This window comes from Ambystoma mexicanum, chromosome 3q, assembly GCF_040938575.1.
Source record: "Ambystoma mexicanum isolate Mex_15411 chromosome 3q, UKY_AmexF1_1, whole genome shotgun sequence".
Taxonomy (NCBI): Eukaryota; Metazoa; Chordata; class Amphibia; order Caudata; family Ambystomatidae; genus Ambystoma; species Ambystoma mexicanum.
In genome coordinates this window covers 887,497,078-887,521,746 of record NC_090926.1, presented here as the reverse complement: position 1 = coordinate 887,521,746, position 24,669 = coordinate 887,497,078, and the positions used below count along the sequence as shown (strand labels likewise).

General features: G+C 44.4%; 1 protein-coding gene across 6 annotated transcripts in view; it reads left to right on the top strand.

The window, feature by feature from the left end:
- Positions 1 to 24,669, top strand: part of BPTF (bromodomain PHD finger transcription factor) — a 2,119,711-nt gene that overhangs the window by 1,409,224 nt on the left and 685,818 nt on the right. For all 6 annotated transcript variants that reach the window (XM_069655028.1, XM_069655026.1, XM_069655024.1 and 3 more), the window contains one exon: positions 6,183 to 6,309. In XM_069655028.1, coding sequence (XP_069511129.1) covers positions 6,183 to 6,309 — 127 coding nt within the window. The remainder of the gene's footprint in view (positions 1 to 6,182; positions 6,310 to 24,669) is intronic.

The following is a 24,669-nucleotide window of genomic DNA, read 5'->3' as shown; positions in this document are numbered from 1 at the left end:
ATGTTTTTGATGTGGATTCTGCTTGTGGGTGGGGTGTGGGTTTTGTGTTTTCTGTGTAAATATGTACATGATTACGGGATGTAAACTGATGTTTTGTTTTCTGCTGAGGATTTTGTTGATGTTACTATTAAAATCTTAAAATACATTTTAAAAAAAAGCACAAAAAAAAGGGGAGAAAAATGAAAAGGCCTCTGTGCACATGAAAGAAAAGTCATCGGTAAGCATAGCCAAGGAAAATATGTGATATGGATGTGATAAACATCAATGTGACATTGATTTATTGATATGTGAACACTGCGACATGTGCAATCCAAAGAATAGTGAATATTTACCACATGGGTTCTTTTTAAACTGCAGATAGATTGCAACAAGCAGGTTAACGGCAGTTTGTTTTTGTTTATTTATAATGTGCACCATACCCCGAAGCATCAGGGCGCAGGAGATAAGAATATGTTCAACTTAGTTACAGGATGCAAAGGTATGCACTGTACATGACATATATACAGGAACTTTGCATAATACAGGAGAGTACATATCATAACAATGACTTCTTACAAAGCAGAATTGCATAATCTGGTAGCACATTGTAGGAGGAATCGCGGTAGTACATAGCAGTATAAACATAGCGGCGAAGCAGTACAGGGGCAAGAAGGGGGAGGTCAATAGCAAAGTTGCGGTCAGAGTGATTAGACATCGTTCTCTTTTAGCCAGCTAGTTAGATGCAGTCTGAATTTAGAGATGGGTTGGGGTTCTCTAATGCTGGGTGGTTAGGAGTTCCATAGTTGTGCAGCCATGACTGGGAAGCTGTGTCCTCCAGGAGAGTCTGAATCGTGGAACTTGGAGGCAGTTCAGGTTGGCTATTCTCGTAGGTCTGGGCAAGGTTTTTTGTTTTTTGCAAATTCTATCCACGAGGTATGGTGGTGCGTTATTGTTAAGGCAGTTGTGATTGAGGGAGGCAATTTTGAGTTGTATTTTGTCAAAAGTGAATAGCCACTTGTGTTCTCTTCTTAGCGAGGATATGTGCTCATTTCTATTGCTTTTAAGAGCTGCTCTTAGGGTGGTGTTCTGGAGAACCTGTATTTTATGGATAATATGTTTATTAGCTCAGATGTTCAGTGCGTTACAGTAATCTAGTTTGGAAAGTATGAGGGCCCTGGCCAGCATAAGGCAGCTATCTGTGGAAAGGAATTGTTTACTAGCTCTGATGAGTTTGCATGTGTATGCAGTGGCAGCGGCTAGTTCAATGTAGCAACAAAGAGTAAGGCTTAGTGTTGCATTTGGTCTGTCGGGCGGCTCCTCTTATATTGCTTGTGGTGGTAGGGAAATAAGGTTCAAAACAATAATAGTGTAGACGGGGACAGGAAAAACCCCTTGGTCATACCAGTTTTATAGGAATGGTCGCAGGTCACTGGATTGACGGTAAGCCACATGAAACCCGTCAAATGTAGGAAAATACAAAAAGGATGCATAAACACCCAAAAAAATCCAGGACAGTGCGCCTTATAAGGTTTTGTAAAGTGTATATTTAATTCAATCACGAATGAGCCCTTGCAGATAACACGTGTTTCGGCCACTTTGGCCTTTCTCAATTCTGGGCTGATATTAACAGACTGTTCGGAATTGAAAAATAAATGTGAGAACATGTATTACATCATACATTAGGAGCAAACAATAATCATACAAATTGGCCATTTGGTCACATTAAAAGTCATGGGTTTCAATATATCAACATAAAGCATAAGTGTATGATGAACGGTAAATTCAAAAGTAACTCTAAGTAAGCAAGAAGAGATAAGTGGGAGAGAGGGGAGAGACGAGAGAGACGAAAGAAGGTGTGAGGGGGAACAAAACGAACAAGAGACAAAGAAAGCAGATGAAATAATATTAGTAAGCGTTTACTTCGTACTCTTTAAACTTAAGTTACCAAATAATTATCACACTCACGTCTATCCCAAGTCAAAAAACTCACCCAAACCGGGGTCATTATGTTCTTATTCAAAAAGCAAACATTTTATTGGGTCAAATCCCAAAGCAGTGTTATTCTGTTGGGGTAAAAGAATTATGCAAATAGGTTATTGAACAGGAAAACCTGTTAGCCGCGAGGAATACGTCATTAATGTGTGCTAATAGTGCACTACTAGGAACCATATTATAATACACGTTAATCCTAAATGACTGGATTTAGCCTAATGGGGGCTCACCACTTTCTGCCCTGTCTCGTTACATATAGGATCTGTATTGGTGATATTTCACTGAAGCCACTCATTCAGTACCGAGTGTGCTTACGGACACGCAACAAAGTTAAACGCTATTCACACACTAATCGGAGAATATAATGTGGCGCCGTGTCTCCGCTTGCATAATATTAAGCAGAAGAATATATAAATCTAGTAACTGGAATCCCCATCTCCTTTCCTGACTAACAGGATTAAGTCGCTTACCTAAATCGGAGGAAAATCACTCGCGTCTGCTTCAAACTAATGGCAAGCGCCATTTTGGAACTCTTTTAAAAGGTTTCCATAGTAACTTGCTAAGCAACTAACTTAAACACACAAAACAGTGTATAGAGCGGTTCAATAGGATTAATTTATCCAAACTATCATCTGTCCTAAAAAGCGGGTGCAAATCTTTATTGTATTTTGCTTGTTTTATAAATTCAAATTAAGCTATTAGGAAAAGGTTCCAAAAAACGCGCCTGTTCAGGTCTACCAAGTGGGAACACTAGTTATTTGAAGGGGCAGTCACTCAGAAATAATGTAGGACTGGAAAAATGTTTAATTTACCCTAACTCTAAGTTGGGAAAATACCTAATTTAATTTTCCTGATTTAGACTGATTGAAATGAATAACTGTATTGTTAGTAATCAGGCGTCACATCTAACCCGAAACGGTGAATGGAAAATAAATAACCCCTTGATAGGGTCAGTATTACCTGTTATTAGGGTCCTCTTTAATTGACAAGTAGTTCAAAAACAAATACAGGGTGACAAACGGGAAAGAAGAGGCATATAGTCCAACATGGGCATTAATATCAACGAACCTAGACAGCAAAAAGGTCCTTAGCATAAATAATGTAGGAAAGTGATAAGATGACAAAATACACTGTTATTAGAGGTATAATTAAATCCAATGAAAATCTTCTCTTAACAATGTTGTGAAAATTATAAAAATGAGGACATTAAACAATGTTGTGAACATTATAAAAATGAGGACATTTCGGAATCTAAATTTAGACCCAAAACAGTGGTATTGAAAAAACAAATCATTCTTGCTTCTGATTGTCGCAGTGTCTGTACTCTATCTCCTCCCCTTTTAGATAGGGTAACATGTTGTAGGCCACTGAATCGTATGTTGGCCTTATCATCCATCTTATGAAACTCTTGCCAGTGTACTGCCAAAGGTAAACTTGGATCTTGGCTACCTATTTTGCCCAAATGTTCACGAATCCTAGTTCTCAGTTCTCTTTTTGTACTCCCGATGTACAGTTTGGAGCAGATGCATCTGATTGCATAGACGACAAATTTAATTCTGCAATTGATTGTATGTCTAATCGAAAATATTTTTCCATTTGGTCCTGTTATCGCAGTAGATTTGTCTTCCGCGAATTTGCACATTGTGCAATAGCCACATTTTCTGAAACCTGGTTCTATTTTAGGGAGCCAAGTGAGTCCTTTATCCTTATGTGGATCCGGTAATAAGGATGGACTTATAGTTTTCAAGGTATTTGCTCTTTTGAATATAATTATGGGGTTGACATCAATATATTCTCGCAGGTGTTCATCCAACCGTAACAGGTACCAATGTTTATTTAAAATTCTTCTAATTAACTGGTGGTCTTGGTTGTATTGTGTGATGAACATAAGTTTCCTTTGTAGAGATTCTCTTGGCATTTTGGTCTTCAAAGTTTCCTCTTGTTTTAGATTCTTGGTTTTTTCAAAAGCTTGTTGCAGACATTTGTTTGGGTATCCTCTCTGTTTAAAACGAGACCTCAAAAATTGACGTTCATTTTTAAATTTCAAATCATCTTGGCAGTTTCGTCTTGCACGAATATATTCCCCCAATGGAATGTTCTGAATTGTAGCACGTTGGTGACAACTCTGTGCATGTAAGATTGAGTTGACCTCTGTAGGTCCAAGTTTCAAGACAGTCATCCTTGACATGAATTGTTAGGTCCAAGAAGTTTATTGCATGATCATTATATTCTCCTGTAAATTCAATTTCAAATGTATTACAGTTCAGTCAATAAACTCCATCAGACTGGGGTATGTGCCATCCCAAATCAAAAAGATATCATCTATATAGCGTGTCCAAAGTTTAACTTGGGTTTGAAAAGCCGTGTCCGGATACACTGTATGCTCTTCTAACATTCCGATAAAGATGTTGGCGAGTGAGGGTGCATACTTCGTCCCCATTGCCACTCCCTTCAATTGCTGGAATAAACAGTTATCAAAGGTAAATAGGTTTGAATCCAGAGTAATCTGTAACATTTCTTTTAACATTGTTATATGACAATAGTAGGAGGCTGAGTCATCTTTGAAACCGTGGTCAATGGCTGCCAATGCCCATTTGTGCTGTATCGACGTGTATAACGCCTTGGCATCCAGGGTTGCCAATAGAAATGTATTTTTCCAGACAAACGATTTTAAAATTTGTATGAGACTCGAAGAATCCCGTAGGTAAGATCTGACTTGAGTTGCACGTGGGTTTAGTATCTCGTCTAGGTATTCCCAATAACCCCGACAATGTAGTTCTTACCAAAGATGCATAAAGGTTTTCAGGATATACCGGAAGGTCGACCAATTCTAAGCGGGATAGGGTGGGCCTCAGAGACCCTATCGGAATCTCTTCTTGCTTACTTACATTTGAATTTACCGTTGATCATACAATTATGCTTTATGTTGATATATTGAAACCCATGACTTTTAATGTGACCAAATGGCCAATTTGTATGATTGTTTGCTCCTAATGTATGATGTAATACATGTTCTCACATATATTTTTCAATTCCTAACAGTCTGTTAATATCAGCCCAGATTTGAGAAAGGCCAAAGTGGCCGAAACACGTGTTATCTGCAAGGGCTCATTCGTGATTGAATTAAATATACACTTTACAAACCTTATAAGGCGCACTGTCCTGGATTTTTTTGGGTGTTTATGCATCCTTTTTGTATTTTCCTAGTTCAATGTAGCATCTAAGTAGAAGCCTAAGGTCTTCACTTCCTTGGCTACTTTTATGTTATTGCCATCGATAATGAAGTTAGCGTAATCAGGGAGTAGGGAGTTTGGAAATGAGAGTAGGGGTACCTAAAATAATAATCTCGGTTTTGTCGTCGTTCAGGCATAACCCATGAGTGGCCATCCATGCCTGAACGATACTGTAGATTCTGTAGATTCTGTTCACTAAGGCCAAATCCACAGCGTAATCTCCTGAAAGCGGAAGGAGGATCTGGGTATCATCTGCATAGTTAGTGTAGGTGATACTCGGATGGTCCATTTCGTCGAAGCGGGGCTTAGTGAATACATTATATAGTGTGGGTGACACGCAGGATCCCTGTGGTACACCCCAAATTATAGGGATTGGGTCAGCTGAGGCCGAAGGAGAGAAGACTCTCATGGTCCGGTTGCTCAGGAAGGATTTGATCCAAGTTATGGCATCCAAGTTAGGATTTTGTTGCAGAGAAGCGTAGAAGGTGTTTTATCCCTACGACAGAGATTAACAAGAAGTGAGCTAAGTGCTATAGCCCCTGGACTGGAAGTGCCCCAAGAAGCTTGCTTGTTTCCATATCCATTAGACTGTGTAGTAGTTAAGGGAATCCTAGGGGAAATCAGTATTCTCGTAGTTAGTCCCTGGAGTAATTCTGAGTTAACCCATCCTGACACTTGTGTGATAGGAACCCTTAATATTTCTAGTTGGATACCTCAGAACATATCCTTAAATTTGGATGTTGAGCTTTACTTGTGTCTCGTAAGGTTGGTGCTCCATCCCACATCTGACAAAACATTTCTTCTTGTAATTCACAGTAACGTGCATGTTTTTAAACACACACGACAGCCATCCATGTGAACTTTGTTTCTCCCTCTTTGAATGTATGTGTTCATCATTTCACTAGGGTAACAACATATTAAATGGAAAACCAATAGTTCCATCTTATCCAATGTGTTTCTTTCTGTGCTTCTTTTTAGGTTATAACTGCTGGAGCACAGTTGCGCCCTGCGATGACTGTGATAAGGGCACCAATTCAGCCGTCGCCATTAGGAAAGACCATAATCAGAACACCTTTAATGATGCAGCCAAATATTCTTCCATCTGGTATGCTGAATATAATATCTTTGTTTTATTTTTTCAGTTGTGTGTTTTCATTGTTTTGGGAAAGCTGCAGTGCTTAAGTGCCCCCTAATGTAATTTCTGAAAGACCACAATAAGGCACCTATCCACAGAACAGGAATGTGTGCATCAATAGAAAAAAAGAATCTCTTCCACAGTAGAATAACTTTTAAAAGCACATTTCCAGTGCCAGGTGGAGGATTTCAAAACAATTACCTTTACTGCTCTTTGATCCATTATGCGTTCATTTCTTCATAACTTGAGATGGCCTGCTCTGGCAGTAAGCCAGGCAGGAACGCCTTTCTAAAGATGCTGCATAAACCAGCAACAGAGATGTAGAATGCAGAATGCTGCCCTGATTAAAAATAATTACAGAAAGGGGTTCCGATTTATTGTTTATTCATCACCTTGCCTCAAGTGCTGTTTTTTCTTGCAGAAAACGAATCTCTGTATCATCAATTGCCTTTTTAGCTATTTTCATTAAAAACCTGTAAAATGTACTTCCTCATTCCACCAGGGACACTATGCCTTGTGGCACACGTGCCTCATCTTGGCACTTGATCCACAATGAGCCTAGGTCACGTGCCTGGGAAACCTGCACCCTGTGCAGATCTACCTCTTATGTACCATTATCGCACAAAGATCTCTAGAAATCTACCTTCCGCACGCTAAAAGAAGTGAGTTCAGTGCCGCAGTTGAGCGAGTTTGTCCTAAACCACCAACCATTGTACATTGGTAGCAGGCTTTTCTGTGTCTGGCACGGTGCAAATGATGGGGTAAATTGTCAGGAAGTTGCTCCTCCTGTTCTGCTGAAGTCACAGCAGCCATGGGGTGGACCAGGCTCTGGTCAAATACCGCTATCCTTTGAAATACTACAGTTGGCCTGCGCTTTGGTGATCAAGCACCACTTCCTCCACATAGCTGATTCTTTGTACTGCAGGTTCTGGTTCCATACTAGATCCCTCAATTGAAGCCTGAGAGGGCCCTATCCTCTCCGGCTAAAGCTGCCAACAAGCACTGGAGTAGCCTTGATAGGAAGCACAACTCCAAGCAGTCCATAAGACCTGGCTCACTGGTACCTTAGTTCTTGTCTCTCGGAAAAGAGGTACCACAGGGACAAGTGAAAGTCCAAAAGGCATCATTACTTCTCCCCCTCAGTTGGTTCCGGTGAGGGAGATTATCCCACAGTCATCTAGTATGGGTTGTGAGAAAATGCATCCTAAGAGTAAACAAGGTTCAAATGACAATCATTATTTGGTAGCATTGGCAGTGTGGTCTTGGTCTTTATCATAGGGCACAAGACTGGAAGGTAGGTATAGTTAGTCACAAAAAAAGACACATATATTCATTCAAGCGCATCTTGTCCCAAGAGTCAACAACTGCCTGGGAAACCCTCTAAGCAGGTTAGTGGTTAAAGGACACAAGTGGGAACTCAACACAAACAAACGCAGCCAAATCTTCAAAAAGGGGGAAATCCAGGCACAGACATTTTTGCAACAGATACACATGCACAATGTGCAGTATTCTTGTTAGATACCTGCAACTGAAAGCCCTTAGTGTTGAGATGGATTTTTGAGAGGCCACCCTATTTTTGTGAACTGGGAAAAGACACTTACATCTATCCACCCTGACTCATGGTAGATGGAAGAGCAGCAAGGTTACTCTTCAGAAGATGGGGTTGGGTGGTGTAATGGTACAATGACACATGTACATTTAATTAGTATGTATACAATTACACTATTTATTAGGCTTTGATGCAATCCAAGCAGTGAAAATCACAGGTATGTATTACTACTACACACATACATGTTCACCATAGGTGATCTTACTAAAGAACACCCCACTTTGCTATTAAATTACAAGCCAGTCCCTGTTAAGGTAGGTAGACATTGTGCCCTAAAAAGTCCAAAAAAGATAACTTTTGCATGGAGTCGGTCTTTAAAGGGAAGAAACAAGCAGTGGCAAAGCCAACAAATGTGTACACTCTTCTAGTGGTGAAAAAAGAAAGGTATGCAAGCCTGTCCTCCTTACTCTGATTGCACTAGAAACCACCCCTAGAGTTCATAGATTTGCTGGACCTACTGAATCCTATGGGTGGTCCCATTTCGGGGGCTCCAGGTGCTGTCTGTGCAGTGGTTGATTTCGGTGTCAGGATTGGGTCCAGCTAGGCAACGGTTTGGAACTCTGATGAGATGACCATTGTTCTGCAGCAGGACTACTGGGACGCCCAAGATAAAGTCCACCACGTGTGCCATGATGACAGAGAACCCAGAGGACATGATTAAAGTGGGCAGCAGTGAAGAACCACCATGCACAGTCAGCTAGCAGCTCTCTTGGGAAGATCAAGAAACCGCTCCAAATGGCTCCTCTTCAAGAGGGAGAGCAGCCGTGTTAGAAAAGATTTGTTTTGCATATTTTCCTACGGGACCCCCAGTCTTTTTGCTTATTATTTAGCCATGTCCTACTTTTGAGGTCAGTAAAGCCTTCCGTCTGCTTTACTTCCCTTGCCTGTTTTGCTCATTCGCTTGGGGAAACTGAAGACTGTCGGTTCTGAGAGACTTTCTCTTTTGGAATTCTTTTATTTTTACAATTGCACACATCACCTTACACTTAGGATACTTTGTATGATGTTACGAACCCCAGCATGTCGTCACTCCTTCCATGAGGCCAGGGAGGTGAGGCCGCTACCCGATCGCCCTCCTGGGGGTGGTACTCAGCAGCTGGATCTCATGGGAGGGTACGCCCCCTATGGGACCAGTGAGGACTCTACAGCAGCCGCGGACCGAGAAGGGTAGGAGCCCTCTCTCACCAGCCTGCCGCTCGACTGCCGTGAGGTACATCAGGAACCACACGGATCGGTGACATGGAGCTCCGCTCCTTCTACCTGCCTCTGAGCCGAGGTGAAGCATCCGCCCCCATCCGGTGCAACCTTTGCATTATTTTGTTGATTTTGCCCATAAATTGTATCTCCGCTCATACGGAGCAACGTGGAGCCTGGGTGTGCGCAAAATGGCCGCCACAACAACGCCACAAGGTTGTTAGGCAACCCGTTCCTCGTGCCTTCACTGATTGGCCCCGTGTCCTGAATCTGTGCCCTAGCCCCACCGGAAGGCGAGAGCCGGCACAGAAAGGGCCGCATAGAAAGGGGCTTGGCCTGTCTGTGCCCATCTGCAGCCGTTTCGCGCAGTGTGCTGTGCCCAAGATGCCCGGACCGTGTTAGTCACCCCCGGCAGAACACAAATCTCCTCCATCTCATAGCCACTGGAACTCCTACGAAAGCTCTGCAGCCAAACTGACTCAATATGTAAAGGTACTCTTTGTTCAGCTCCCCCTTCTGATCGTTTCCCATTGTAATCTCCAACTTACTGGCCTCGTCTGCAGGGTTTTAAACTTGATACCTAACTGTCCCTTTGAGACCTCTGCTATATCAGATTGAACTCATCTCCCCTTGAGACACGCCCGTGCACATAATTGTCATGCAGAGTTACTGCATATGCAGGGGTCACTGAAATATGTAATGTATGTTTGCATGTATACACTGCTAATCTGCATATAACTGCTGTGTAGTGTAGTCTTCTGCAATTATCTATGAATATATCTGAATGATCTACCACACATTCCGTATATGTAATGTTCATCTGTTTAACATGCCTCAACTTTTGTGTGACAGTATGTCCAAATTGTTTTCACTTTGTATAGGCACTATGCCCACGAGCGCAACCACTTGCCCAGCAAGTGCTTATTCCTGCCACACAGCTCCCCCCTTGCAAGTAGATACTTACAGTAACTACTAGCATCTCCTAGCCCTCACCTCACACTACGCCCTTAAACACTTCGTATTACTATTGTCTGTGAGCACTATGCAAGGCACCTTACCAGCATTGCTATATCCACCCACCATGCTAATCTGGCTCTCTTTAATCATGTTCCCGTATTGCATTTTACAAGACAGTATACCATGCCTTGGTAACTATTACATAGCCCACAAAAATGGTCTGTCTAAACCTGCCTGCCCCCGTCATCACCCTATCACCTGCCCTACACCTTTCCTGCCTTCCTTGGCACCATTTCCACTAGACACCTACCACTCTCACATCACAAGTCCTACTGACTGCACTCATGATAATAAAACATGCATGAAGCTATACATTACTGAGCATGTCCGGCTCCATTCTAAACTTGAAAACGCCCTCTTATTCCATCCGCGGCAAGACTAGGTGTTACCGCCTAAGATCTCTCACAATACGTCATGCTAATGAAATTACACCTAATCCTAAACATGACACACCTATACTCGCACCCAATACAACTAAGCTGCAAGTAGGTATACCTCCCACCAACCCCTACATAACAGAGCGGAATAACAGAATAGGTACTAGACTTCCCAGGAATAACAACCTATTTGCCAAATTCAACACCAAGACCGCTAGCAAATTGCAGTGTCTCCAACAAACCTAAAAACGTACTTAAAAACTCCCACACCAACATGACAAAGAAACCTTTCAATGACAGCCCCAGCCACATCAAGAGGGCTACTCAAAAACACCCCATACAAGGAGCACTACTTAATGTTAGGTCCCTTGTTGCCCATGCAACTGAAATCGCTGATATAATTTTGACTAACAGCCTTGACTTTCTTGCCGCGACAGAAACATGGCTACATGACGCAGATGGCCCATCTCTAACTTTAGCTGTCCCTGACAACTGCTCCATCCTCAGAGCTGACAGACCAAACGCTCAAGGGCGAGGAATAGCCATTATCTTCAAATCTACCCTTGACATGAGATTAGCCACATCCTCTACTCTGACATCCTGTGAACACCTCTCAGTCAAGAACGTCCCCCAAAAACACCATCACTGTCCACCACCATATATAGGCCTCCAGGTCCTCCTGCATCCTTCGAAGAAGACATTACGTCATTAGTAGCTGAGAATACCAAACCCATGGCACAAAACATTTTCCTAGGTGACTTCAACCTTGGCTATAATGACCCCAATGACCTTCGAGCCACCTCCGTAGCCAATGCACTAGCAGAACAATGTTTCATAGAAATCAGTACCCTCCCAACTCGCAAGAAAGGTAGTATACTTGATTGGGTAGTGGATCTCAACTGCAATATTACCCTAAAGGACTCTTCACCACTCATGTGGACTGATCACCATCTCCTGTCCCTAGAAATCAATGTGAACAACCCAGAGCCTAAAAAGTCCACCATTGCGCCAACTTGTCCCACTAGGAACAAACGCAACATCACAGCTGAGGCTATAATACCCCTGGTAGTCCCAATACTCAATTCACTACCTGCCACAAATGACGTGAATCTATTGGATGACACCTACGACTCCATGACCAAAGCCATAGACGCCATTGCCCTGTTAAAACTGTGCAAAGGTAAACCTAGAGCACATCTGAACTCATGGTTTACTCCTGAACTTAAAATATTACACTCAGAAAAAAGAAAACTTGAGAGACTCTGGAAATTGACCCCTTCTACAGAAAACAAAGTTAACCTAACCAACATCACAGCCACATATAAAAGCGAGATCATCCGTACCAAAAAAGAAACATTCAACCTCAGAATAAATCAGGCTGGTTCCAGCTCCAGAGAATTATTTCACATTTTAAAGGACTTAGTAAACCCTAACCCGCCTCCAGATACCTGCACCAAGGATAAACCTTGGTGTATTAGCATTCAAATTGCTTTCTAACAAAATCACTTTTCTCCAGACTAAAATAGCTGATAAACGGCTCCAACTCACCTCTGGCAATCCCTTCATCCCCATCTTGCGTTCGACCGCACACCATAATTTGGGCTTCAGTTTCAACAATGTAACCGTTCCTGAGGTACATAAAATGATAGCATCACTGAAACCTTCTAACTGTAAAGGTGACAGCTGCCCAGCTCAGATCATAAAAGATGCAGCTAGAGATTTATCTCCTTTTATTACCAAACTAAAAAACTCCTCATTCACCAATAACTCAGTCCCAAGTAACCTGAAACAATCCTGGGTTCTCCCATTACTCAAGAAGCGAACACTAGACCAGTCTATTCCCACTAATTATAGACCGATCACCGCAGTCCCTTTCTTACTGAAAATCTTAGAGTAGCATACTTGCAAATTCAAGACTATCTGGAGACCAACCAACTACTAGGAACTCGTCAGTCTGGCTTTAGGCCTCAACATGCAACGGAAACTGCCCTTGTTTATCTTAAAAGCCAGATTGACGAATTAATAGACAAATGCAAAGTTGCCATCCTACTTCTTTTTGACTTATCGGCAGCCTTTGATATGGTTGACCATAAAATCTTATGTGACCACCTATCATCGGCAGCACACTTTCCCAACTCTGCTGTCAAGTGGATTCTATCATTCCTTGCAAACAGAGCCATGTATGTTTTCTCACCCACAGATGCGGCCGATGCGTCCCCATCAACTGCGGTGTCCCACATGGTTACTGCTTATTGCCCACTTTCTACAATATCTTTACAAATCTCTATTTGATAAACTGGATCGTCTGGGTGTCACCTACACAAATTATGCAGAAGACACCCAGATACTCCTAACATTATCAGGCTCATAGGACACAGATGTCTGTCGGATTAACAAAGTCTACACTATCATTCAGGCATGGAGGGCCACACACGGCCTCTGCCTGAATAAGGCTGAGCTGCTCTTAGTTGGCTCACCCAACAACCTGTCGAAACTAAGTCCCAACTACAGTAGCATCCTCATTGATGGGAATAATATTCCCATAGCCAATAATGTAAAAACCCTTGGTTTCTGCCTAGATGCCAATACTAATCTAACCAAACAGGTCAATATGACTGCCTCAGCCACCGCCTACACTGCCAAGCTGATCAGGGCTTGCATACCACAACTGTCTACCAATAGTTGCCTCATACTGGTCCGAGCACTTAATCAGTCCAAACTGGACTACTTCAATGGCCTATACTTAGGAGCTAACAAATCCATAATTCACAAACTACAGGTCATCTAAAATAATGTGCTCAGAGCTGCATTAAATATACCAAGAAGAGAGCACATTTCTGCTACTAGAAAGCTTTGCAAATGGCTTTCCATACAAGAAAAAATTTACCTAAAAACCTTCTGCCTCACCTACAAAGCTCTGAACCACCAAGCCCCACCATATCTCGCGGACAAATTCACTCTGAAACGGTGAGCCAGAATAACAAGATCTACCAACACTTCCAGCTGGTGGTGCCCAGGTACAACCTAAAAAGAGCTGGCGGAACTAGTTTCCCGGTTCTAGCCACCCAACTATGGAACACACTTCCGCAGGACATGAAAACCAGCCCAACCTTCGAAAAATTCAAGTCACGTCATCACATGGTTGCTGCATAAAAAGTAACTACACTTACCTTACACCTAACGCTCTCCTACACTTGACATCATGCTATACCTCATCCCTTATTTTACAGCTCCCTCTCCCCGTGTTCATATCCCATACCGGCATAGTCTCCCCACCTAACCTGTATCCTTTATGTGGAATTTATCATCTGCAATATGTATGTATAAACTGTATATCACTTGTATCTATTATCTGTAATATGTATATATAATATTTCCTGTAACCATTATCGTCACCGAAGTACCTAGGTGCCTCTGGGTCAGACGCGCTATATAAATAAAATAAAAAAACTATCGGGGAGCACTCGGTGTCCGCCCTACACCTCTCCACCCTCTCTCTCTCCACCCCTACCCTCGTATCCATTATACTTCTGTAGAACTCGGGAAGTAAAAAGGACTGATACAAGGAAGAATAGATGTAGTTGTCATGAAGACTGAAGCCAAGCAACGGTGATGAGGAAGAAGTGCGGATCCACGAGGAATTTACGTGAACAGTCCAGTCTCCAACCACAGACTGTACTGAATGCCAACATAAAAACTGACAAGGGACTCACCTGTGTCAAATCCTCCCTGGAGGCACTGAGAGCGTGGCGGGGGCTCAACGTGGAGAACAGCCGAGGGGAGACAAGGAAGTGAGGCAACAAAAAACACAGTCAGGAAAATGGCGAGAGAACCAGAAGGCCGGCTGGGGAGAGCACCAGAAGCATGGCATAGCAGGGCAGGACCATGTCATCCAGCTACAAGTTGCACGTAACAGTCAGGTGCGCAGAGCAGTTGCAGCAAGCCCAGAAGAGCGAGCAAGCCGAAAAAAGAAAAACGGGGAAGCCCACGGCCGACCAGAGGGCTGCAGCCAAGAACCTAAAGGTTTTTGGGTGGCTGTGTCTATGGGTGTGGGTCCCCAGAGGGTGTAGGAAGCCCTAAAGTCAGCAGTGCATGAAAACGGGGGAACAGAGGATAACCCCTAAGGGACATTAAGAGAAGCTTAAAAAAGACACTGTAACAAAGAGAATAGGGTCTGGGACCCTTACATGAAAAGAACATATCACGTAACAAGGATACCTAATCTTCCTTGTGGCAGTGCTTAGAGGGAAGACCACCCAGAACTGACCGAGGGGAGATAGCGAAGAGAACCATGAGAATAAGATATATGAAAACAGTACTTGGCAGGAGTCTGTATATGAGTCTGTCTATGAGATTAAGAGACTGAAGAGAGAACTATGAAAACAATGCAAATGAACACAGTACTTGGCAGGCGAGTAAACCAAGTCTGTGTTTGAACGTAAGAGACATGGGAGAGAAGGGATCCAGGTCTGACAACCAGGACCAGGGACCCACCACGGTTTGCAGAAGCATCCAAACCCATCTTCATCGCAGTGCCTGGTAGGAGGCAGGCAGGTAGGTAGGAGGTCAGAAACCCACCCGAGTCTGGTGAAGCATCCAAACTGCCAGGCACTAAGAAGAGGTGTTTCTATGCTTTTCCAAACCGTGGTGGGTCCCTGACCTTAGGTGGCAGACCTGGTTCCCTTCTACCAGGCACTGCGACAAAGAGGAGGAGTTTGGATGCTTCACCAGACTCTGGTGGGTTTCTGACCTGCCTGCCTGCCTCCTACCAGGCTACAAAAGCATATTCTGTATCTTGCCTCCTATCTCATACTAAGCGTTTCGGGCTTCATGTGGCCTTCTTTAGGTATTGATATCAATGGATTAATCCTTTCTGAAAAATTCATATGAAATAACATTATTAATTAGCAATAAATCTCTAATGGATTGTTAACTGAAGGAGAACTAAATTAGTGGGTCACTTCACTAACCTTTTGATGCAATCAATCAGATAGCCAATATTCGCAATGTACTTGGTAAGCGATCTTCGGATCCTACAATTAAAAGATATAGTCGCTGTTAAACCAGTCTGTGATTTTTATTATGCCTGTCCGTCGGCAGCGACCTGTCACGGGACCAGTCGCTCGAACAAAAGTGCTGGTGGGTCCCGCTCCAAAGTCGCGGCTGTTGGTAACAGTTTGTGGTTATTTGTAAATTGGTATCCATTTTAAACTCACACGCTAACTTAAGCAAATAGAATCTTTTTGCCAGTAAACTGGTCTACGCCTCATCAACTCCTTTGCATCATCTTGAAATGGCAACTAGAATAAAAAATAGGGGATGTCACTCACATCTATAGTAAATAACTAGAGTGGACAATTAGTTTGTTAGCGAATGGGTTCCTTAGATGGAGTTCCTATTGCGTCTCCATGGTGTCTGGCTGGGGCGGGCAGCGAGGGAGGTGCCCAAATCTCCCTGTGCTTAGTTTCCTAGGAGACAGGAATGCACTCTTAGGTGATTGGCCGGCTGGCTGTCCCTGCTGGATGACTGACAGCTAGGCTAGAATGAATGGGAGGAACCTACATAAAAGACTAGGCTTTTTGGCTTGGAAGGCAGAGTCGACCACTGGACGAAGGAATCTGAAGAAGAACTTGCAAGAGACGCTTGCAGCAACTCCAGGACCGTTGGTTTGCCCGGTGAAGCCCTGCTGCTGTGCTGAAACTCCAATTTCGTTTTGACTAGAGAAGCCCTGCAAGGACGACTTCTCTCCTTGAGTTGGTGGCACCAATCAACTCCAAAGTAAGCCACCTGGACATCCTCTCGGAGCTGGTTGAAATTCCACTACAGTTGCTGCTGGAACCGAATAGCCAGGGAGAGGAACGCCAGATTGTGTGCGTTGTTTTAAGTTGGCCAAGAGCTCCAGGAAGATCCTCCAGACTCCCAGGAAGCAAGACTGACCGAGCCTCAGCCACCTCAACAGAGTGCTGGACCCCAGATGCAAGGAAAGCCCATCTTGACAGCCAAGAGTCTGCAGTGTTGCTATTTGCTTAGACGCGAGGAGCTGAAACCGTGAATTGCCACTGAATAGAAGTTTGTCCTTTTCTGTCGCCGACCCGTTGCAGTGCAGGAGTCCTCCAGATGTCCTCCCTCTTGTCCCTACGACTGAGGCCCAGGAACACAGGATCTGCAGAGCAGCACAGGAACATAAGCCCTCCAAAGCCCTTTTCTTCTAACCAAAGTTAATGTACAGTCTTGGAGAACTTGCCTCTTGTTGTAACCTTACTTGTTCTCTGCTGAGACTGTCTTGGCTGCCCTGTAGAGTTGCTAACAGCTTCTTTACTTTACAAGCCTAATAGGCTTGTGGCCCTGCTTTGATTTCTTCTTTTCTACAAAGACTTCTAAAACATTGTGCAAGACTTTTACTTACCTGCGAGAAGTTCTTCAGCTCACCTACACTTTTTTGCCCAATTGACTTTGGCCTAGCCTGGCTCCCCGAATGACTTCTTCCCTCTGAAATTGTGTTTGATCTTCCTTCCAGGAAGGAGTTAACTAACTTTGCATTGGAGGTTACCAAAAGTATTTCCTGCTTCAGAATATTTGTGTGATCTCTTGTTTTGTTCTAATAACCTTTTTATTTTACATACTCCTAAGTCTGATTCTAAATACAAAAGGTGGTATATTAAATGTCCACAGTGTCCTAGTTACTTAAGTCACCTGGGGGTGTAGGAAGTGTCTGTGTGCCATCCCAAAAGGGTACTTACAGAAATATTAAGAGTATGTATTTTGGAGTGTATTTGTGTGTTACTATTACATTGCCCCCTTCTGAAGAAGGCTTACTCAAACTGACTCGTAAATAAATTAATAATTGTTTAATCAAGAAACCTTGTGTGTAAGAGTTTATTTGAATACTTTTCACTGTGAATCTCTGTGTAACTCCCCTTCAGCTCACAATGACCTCTCTTGAAATAAGCCTGGCTGCTCAACATGCTACCAACCTGTGTAGTACAGACTTATACCAAAGGTTGGGTTCCTATTGCCAGGAGGTCAGGGTTGTTGTGGTGCACCCAAAGAGTACTGCATGCAAGGAAACTGTCAGGATGTATTTGTCTAAATTAAATAGTACACTATCAGGAGTCCAAAGCCTATTCATATACCTAACAATATTGACAAAATTATATAGAATAGACAAACTTCTTGACTCAGAAGAATGGAGTGTTGGGCCAATCAAAGTAGGGGAAGACTTGTTCTGGAAGATTGTCCTCCTTTTTCTGTCTGTGTTCCCCTTTTCAAGACAGTCCCTAACAGCAAAAGTTCCAAACTCAAGATTATTAAATGTAAAACAAAGTTCCATAACGTTCTTAGATATTTGTAACACAAGCTTTGCAACAACCAGGGGCAGTGATTCCCTTGCCCTGGTTCGGTTCCTTCTCTTGACAATTCTGTCTCTTGCAACACAATAACCAGGTGCAATGCCTCCCTTGCCCTGTTTCCTTCTCTTTCTGCTTGGGCCAACTTGGTTCACTTCCCTGCCAGGTATGGTCCTTAGAAAATTGCTCTCTGGTTTCCCTTCTTCTCATGGGATTGGGTCCCAGACCCCTCTCCTTTACTTTCAGGTACTTGGAGCCCTCTTCTTCCAAGGACCACCACGTGGAAGATGACTCGTGGTGTTCTCACATTAGTGGTGGGTCCCAGAACCCTCTTTTTATCTCTGTGTACTTGGGGCCCTCTCCTCCCAAGTACTGCCACAAGGAAGATGACTCGTGTTACTCTCATGTGGTGGGTCACAGACCCCTACGTTTCTCTTGTTGCAGGACAGACCTGGTTCACTACCCTGCCAGGTACTGTGGCTATAAAGATGCTTACAGCACCTTCTTAGTTTCCCACCAGCTAGACCAAGTACTCCCCCTAGCTCTGAGGAGCCTTGCAGTGGGCTTTGGTCCGTCCCGGAACACTGCAGTCTCAATCTTCTTATGGGCAGCGTTGTCTTTCCTTCACGCACTTACCAGGCTTCAGTAACAACAGGATCTTCTCTCTGCCTGCTCGCCTTCTGGTCCTTCCACTCTAGACTGGCTGTTTTCCTTCCAGCTCCCCTTGTGACATCCTGATACGCTTCCTTCCACCTTCCTGCACCGTGCTGGCTCCTGCAGGGAGGTCTAAACAACTGCTTCCCGAGTCTTTCCTCCTTTTCTCCTCTGCTTGAACCAATGAGTAGCTAGCTCATTATGTTTTTTTAGAGTAATCTTCATGGCTCTGCACTGTGTGTGGGAGCGGGGGTAGGGGGGGCAGAAATGTAAGGCAGACAACTTGGTAAATGTTGTTCACAAGAAGCCATCTTATTAAATGAAAAGGGTTTCATAAGCACCTCACTAACCTAACAAGGATTTTCCCTGCCTATCAAATAAACTAAAGGAAAACGCTCTTAACACAAGGAATCTGTCCCCCACATGTATACATACATTAAATTCATGAAGGAAGTATATGGCAATTCAAATGCAACAAGAATAATAGTTAAATTCAACACAGACTTATCAACAGTATATCCTTGTAATTGGGCCGGCCCCCCTTGCCCAGATTCAAAGTAGGACTTAAAAGCAAATTCCACTTTGTAACCAAGTTTGTATCATAAATAAGTTCTTGCTCCAAAAGTCTCTCACTTAGACTTTAACCAACAGTTCAATTAGATGACAAGTTTTTATTCTTCAGTTATAGTAAAAGTTCAACACAACTTCTTGAGAAACAAAATACTTTTATAATTCTGCTGTGTCAACAACAAATGTTTGGCAAGGATGATTCAACAATTTTTCATGAAACACTTGAGCAGTCTTGCTCCTTCTTTAAACCTCCAGCCACAAGATAGTACTTAAATTATTTCTTCCTGGTCCACTAACCTGCCAGGATACCACTAGAATTTCCCTATCCTGGTATACTCTCATGTTAGGACTAGAAAGCTCCTAACACTACTACAAATACTTTGTGGTGGGTTTTAAACCTTTTTAGAAAACCATATTTAACTTTAAAGAACATCACAATTCACAGCAACTTCTGGGAAGACATGAGACATTGGTGTGGCTTATTCCACTGTTGTAATTGCCACATGAAATGCAGGTTACACTTACATCCTCCTTGATACTCTCTTCCAGGAGGGTTTCTCTCCTGCCACTCTTGGTTTTACACTCTTACAACAAGTAAATGCTGACAATGTTTTTTCAGCACAATTGCCCTTCTTTGGTTTTGGCAGTACGTGTTTGTCTTGTTCAGCTATTGTCTCCTCCTCACTCTGACCACAATGTTTATAATCCCGCTTTTACAAGGTTCTCTATTTGTTTTGCTATCCTGTTGGGGGGAAGTCAGCGACAGGTGGCTAGGTACGCGGGCTGAAACCGGCTGTCTCAGCCCGCATTCCATGACGCCTGGCGGCCGGTTCCCCACGCTGTCATGTTCCCTCCCTCCCCCCCCCCACCCACCCACCCTCCGTCCCTTTTATATTTTTTCCCTTTCCCACCAATCTACTTACCTTATTTCGGCTGCGGCACTGCCGATCCTTCCCCATGGCTCCCGCAGGCCACCATGGAAAGGGAAGAGAGGCTCTATACGGAGCCCCTTTAACCTTTCCATAGTGGCCATCTTAAGACTGTATTTTCAGACATTGAATGAGGCACGTGAGGCGTCCCATTCTTTTATTTATTTATTTATTAGCATCCTGGGTTACCGCTTTGGTAACCCGGGGTGCTAATGGCCTTAAGCCCCCTTAAGTGCTGGAACGGGATTAACGGCCCAGAGCCCTCGTTAATGGCCCTCGCTCGGCCCGTTAACCGTGACAGCCGGCCAGTTACCCCCCAGTTTCAGCCCTTGCAAGGGGGGCTTAACGCCACAATACGATCTATTTGCTGTTTGCAGTATTGCCCCTTTATCTTTGGCAATGATGGTTGTAATTGGCTGACTTCAATATTGCCCCTTCTTTACTTCGGCAAAGGGGTTAATATTTAGCATGCTTAAGTATTTCCCCCTCTTCAACTTAAAAACACTATTGGCACAGATAATGATTATAACCTTTCCTTGCTTGTCTGCTAAGTTCTGCTTCTGCCTGCAGGACTTCCTTTGATCAGTTTGGCATTCAAAAATGCTTTCTGGGGCCAGTGGTCGATCACACAGTATACCAGGATTACCTATTAATGGTAAACTCACTGGTGTCTGCAAATGCTTCTGCTCGATCTGCCACCACGCTTCAGTCTGCTGCTTCTGCCGCTGCCTTTCACACGGCAGCCTGCTTTGTTTTTCCTGCGTCCCGCGACGACCGGGAAAGGAGCTTCCTCTGCTCCCAGTGTTCGCCTGCTACCAGGACATGGTGCACAGATTGGAAAGCCCCTCTGTCTAGGGGCAAATCTTGCTACCATGCTGCTTTCCGCTGCGCAGCCTCTGCATTCAAGGCCCTCAGTTTCAGAGACCCTCTCAGGACTGACATCCGCATTTACAAAAGCGGCAGCTCTGGTGTCCCCATTTGTCCTTTCCTGCAACCCCCATGTGATCCTCCCATGTGATCATGCCGCTGAACACCACCTCCAGGGTCAGGATCAAGAAGCGTCTGCCTTTCCCTAGCCACATGAGAAGGGTTTAAGGCCAGGGTTTCTGGGGGAATCACCTCTGATTCATCACAGCACCTCCTCCTCGTCTCAGTACTTTTAAATCTGCATGCTCTCCTGAGAGTAAATGGAGCTCTTTGTCTCAGTACTTCTACACTTGCTCTGCCTTGGGTTGGTTGTACTCTTAATAGTCTGAGTATATTCTAGAGAAATGGTGGGGTGCCAATAACTCATGACCCTCTTAGGGAAGGGGTTATTGTTCAGGTTATAGAAAGGGGTATAGGGTCAGGTGATTAGCAGGGACACCACATTTTCCCGATAACGCAGCGCTGGTCCCACATGGGGCTTCCCCTCCCATGAGATCCACCCACTAAGTACCACTCTTAGGGTTACTATTGGCCTCACCTCTGGCCTCATGGAAAGGGGCTTCCCCTATGGAATCAGTGCCGATACCCTGGGATTCATCACAGGTGACATTGGGCGTAAAGTCCTTGTCTCTAACTCCCTCTAGCCTGCCCTTTCATTGTCAAACCTGGGCTAAAGACTGTTTCTTGGGTCTCTCCTAGTGAATAGGATAGAGTGGGTTACTTCCTGATTTTGAAAAAATGTGTCTAGCTTCTAAAATCTTTACTAATCACCACCAGCAGCCCACTTACTCCCCTGATGAAGGTATAAACTGGATCTTGTGACTTTTTGTGACCCATATGAACTTAGGGTTGGACTTATTATAATTGAGGGAAGCTGTTCCTGTGTTGGTGGCACCTATTTTCTCTTTGCATCGGACTACTGACCTGTATTGCACTTGTAACTAATGAATATGCAGATCTATTCTCCTTATTGTCAATGTGTATATATGTTCGATATTGTTTTGATTGACAATACTTACCTGTGATTTGTTTATGCTTAGTATGTACTTAAAGGTTTAATAAATAACTATATTTTCATATACTTAATGTCTAACTTGAATTAAGTGTTGGTTTGTGTGGTCTCGTCGTAGCCAGAGGCCACTCTTATGCTTCTCCTGAGACTAACCCTTAACTGCTTGCTCACCTACCTTGATTGGGTTTTGGCTAAACTCTGTTTTCCATGTTTACCATAAATAGCGTGGCCTCCAGAAGTCCTCCAGCATAGGCATCATTTTGGAAATCGATCTTAGCAAGCAGCTGCAGTTAGACTGTTCTTGTACCACAAGTTGTAGACCAAGTGGAAACTCGGAGCAGGGACTGATGCACAGCAGATGCCCTGGACAGAGCTGGTCAGCTCCATATGACAGGATCTGCATGCAGGGGGTCCAGATTGATTGTTTCCACCAGTCCATGCATCAAAGCATCGATGAGTGTCTTTAGGAGATTGATCAAGAGAGTCAGGGATGATGGCCAAAAACCACTGAGCAGGTAGCTGCACAGATGGCACACCGGCTGTACAAATCTGAGATGGTTGGCTCGTCTGTAGCCAGCAACAGTGCAAAATGCTGTCTCTTCCCGGTAAAGGAGGCGAAGGGGACCATAGTAGCGCACTCTGGGTGTGTGCTCCCTGGGACTGGGGACGTGGGAATCTGATCGCTCCCCTAGCATGCGACACACCTACCGCAGCACTGGCCGATAATTGGAACCTGGATCGTGAAGGCTTGGGAGGTGAGCTGGCCGCCGCAGACTCAGCACCGCATGGACAAAGTGGATGCTCAGCCAGTGCATCGCGGGGAATGGATGGACAACGACAAGGTCTCAGAAGCATGTAAGTAAGGGCTACGCTGTGAAGATTAGCAGAGTGAGCAGCTGGGACCCCATTGGGGGAAGACTGCTCCCCGTACATGTGTTGGTACTGGAAGCAGAGTGAGTTGACCGTGCAAGGGATCCAGGCCAACAACATTGTCACGCCTCAAACCCCTCTTTCCTGGGGTTGCGTTGGCACTGCCTGGAGGTTACAGTGATCTCGAGGAGACTCCTGCCTTCAGGTGCGTGATCATGGGACTGCGGAGCAGAGAAAAATGGCATCTGGAAAGTGGAAGAAGAAATTTGTGGTTGAGGATGCTGATTCTTTACCCCCATAGTGGGCAACATAGCCAGGAAAAGCCTCCTCTCGGGACCCGGTAATGGCGGCGCTCGGATGCATTGAACAATCCAAGTCGCGTTTGGAAGAAAAGTTTGATAAGCTGACGGAGAAGGTGGCCCAGCTGGAGACAAGGACTTTCTACCCTCAAGTTGTTCTGTTGGTTCAGGGTCTCAGTCGGGAAATGGACTCAATGGTGAAAGGCTCCAAGACGACTGGGCCTATCCTGGAGACGCTGGAGCATGCAGTGCAGGGTTCTCAGCTACGTGTAATTGGTCTCCCAAGTGACACAGAGGGCGAGGATACCATCGGCTTTATGTCCACTTGGCTTCCGGAGCAGCTAAACCTTGACGTGGTGGAAGACCCAATATATATCGACAGATGCTATAGGCTCAGGTCATCTAGGCCCAAACATTCGATGTGGGTTCTACCATGTTGGTACGTCTGTGTGACCCCCACCATAGGGACAGGCTCCTACAAGCAGCATGAACTAAAAGTGCTGGAATATCAAGGCCACAGGATCCACCTGTTCCCAGACCTCTCTCCAGCCACCAATTGGAAAAGGAGGGCACTGATTGTTGTCAAGAAAGCCTTCCTTAAGCAGGGGGTTAAAGCGGGCCTGCTCTACCCGGCGAAGCTCGGAGTCCCCTTGAAGGGGAAAGAATACCTATTTTAGGACACAGAGGCAGCCGAGAAACTATTGGACATGGTTCTCCCAGGTGGGCCTCTGGACGGGAGCACTGGGTGAGGGGTAAGGGGCCATTAGCGTGTTGTCTGTTCTGGGGCCCTGTTGTAGCTGGGTTATTACCTATGTTGACGGTCTGTTCTCCAAGCGTTGGCAGTGTTTTGAACCTCGAGGTCACTTGACCTCTGGGGCCCCCATGGAGGTCTGATTTTGCTCTTAAGTTCTTGTTCCCGAAATAATGTGGGCGCCACTTGTTCTGAGCTGTCGGACAAAGGGATTCAACCACCTGAAGTCCCCCTCCCCCCCCATCCAATATAAAACGTGGACTAACAAGGTTGTTACCCCATAACACTCATTGTGATTTTTGTGTGCGGTTGTACGTCTTTGGTGCTACCTACTCTGTAACCTGTGTACTGTTTGTGCCTACAAAGTTAAAAATAATAAACAAAATTTGGTTTAAAAAAAAGTTGGGGCTTCAATGGCACTTGGCTGGTGACAATACTGGATATCTCCAATGGCTGTCATCGGGTCTTCAGTGGGATGCAGCTCTTCTTTAGGGGTTTTGGCTCCAATTGAAAAATGACAGCAAGACTCGTCCTAAATTCGAGCATGGGTCGTGCACAGCTCACTAGAAGAAAACATCTGGCAATGGCTGTCCAATCATGGACACCTATTTATCCACATCTGCCAATCAGTAGAGATATCCCTGGCCAATGTATGGATTGGGGCCACTCAATCCCACCCCCCACATCAGCCCCTTTTCCTGGGAAGGCCAAAGCTATGACTGAAAAATGACTTTCGTTGTATGGTATTGCCCTTCTGAGAAGACGGGAAAAGGCC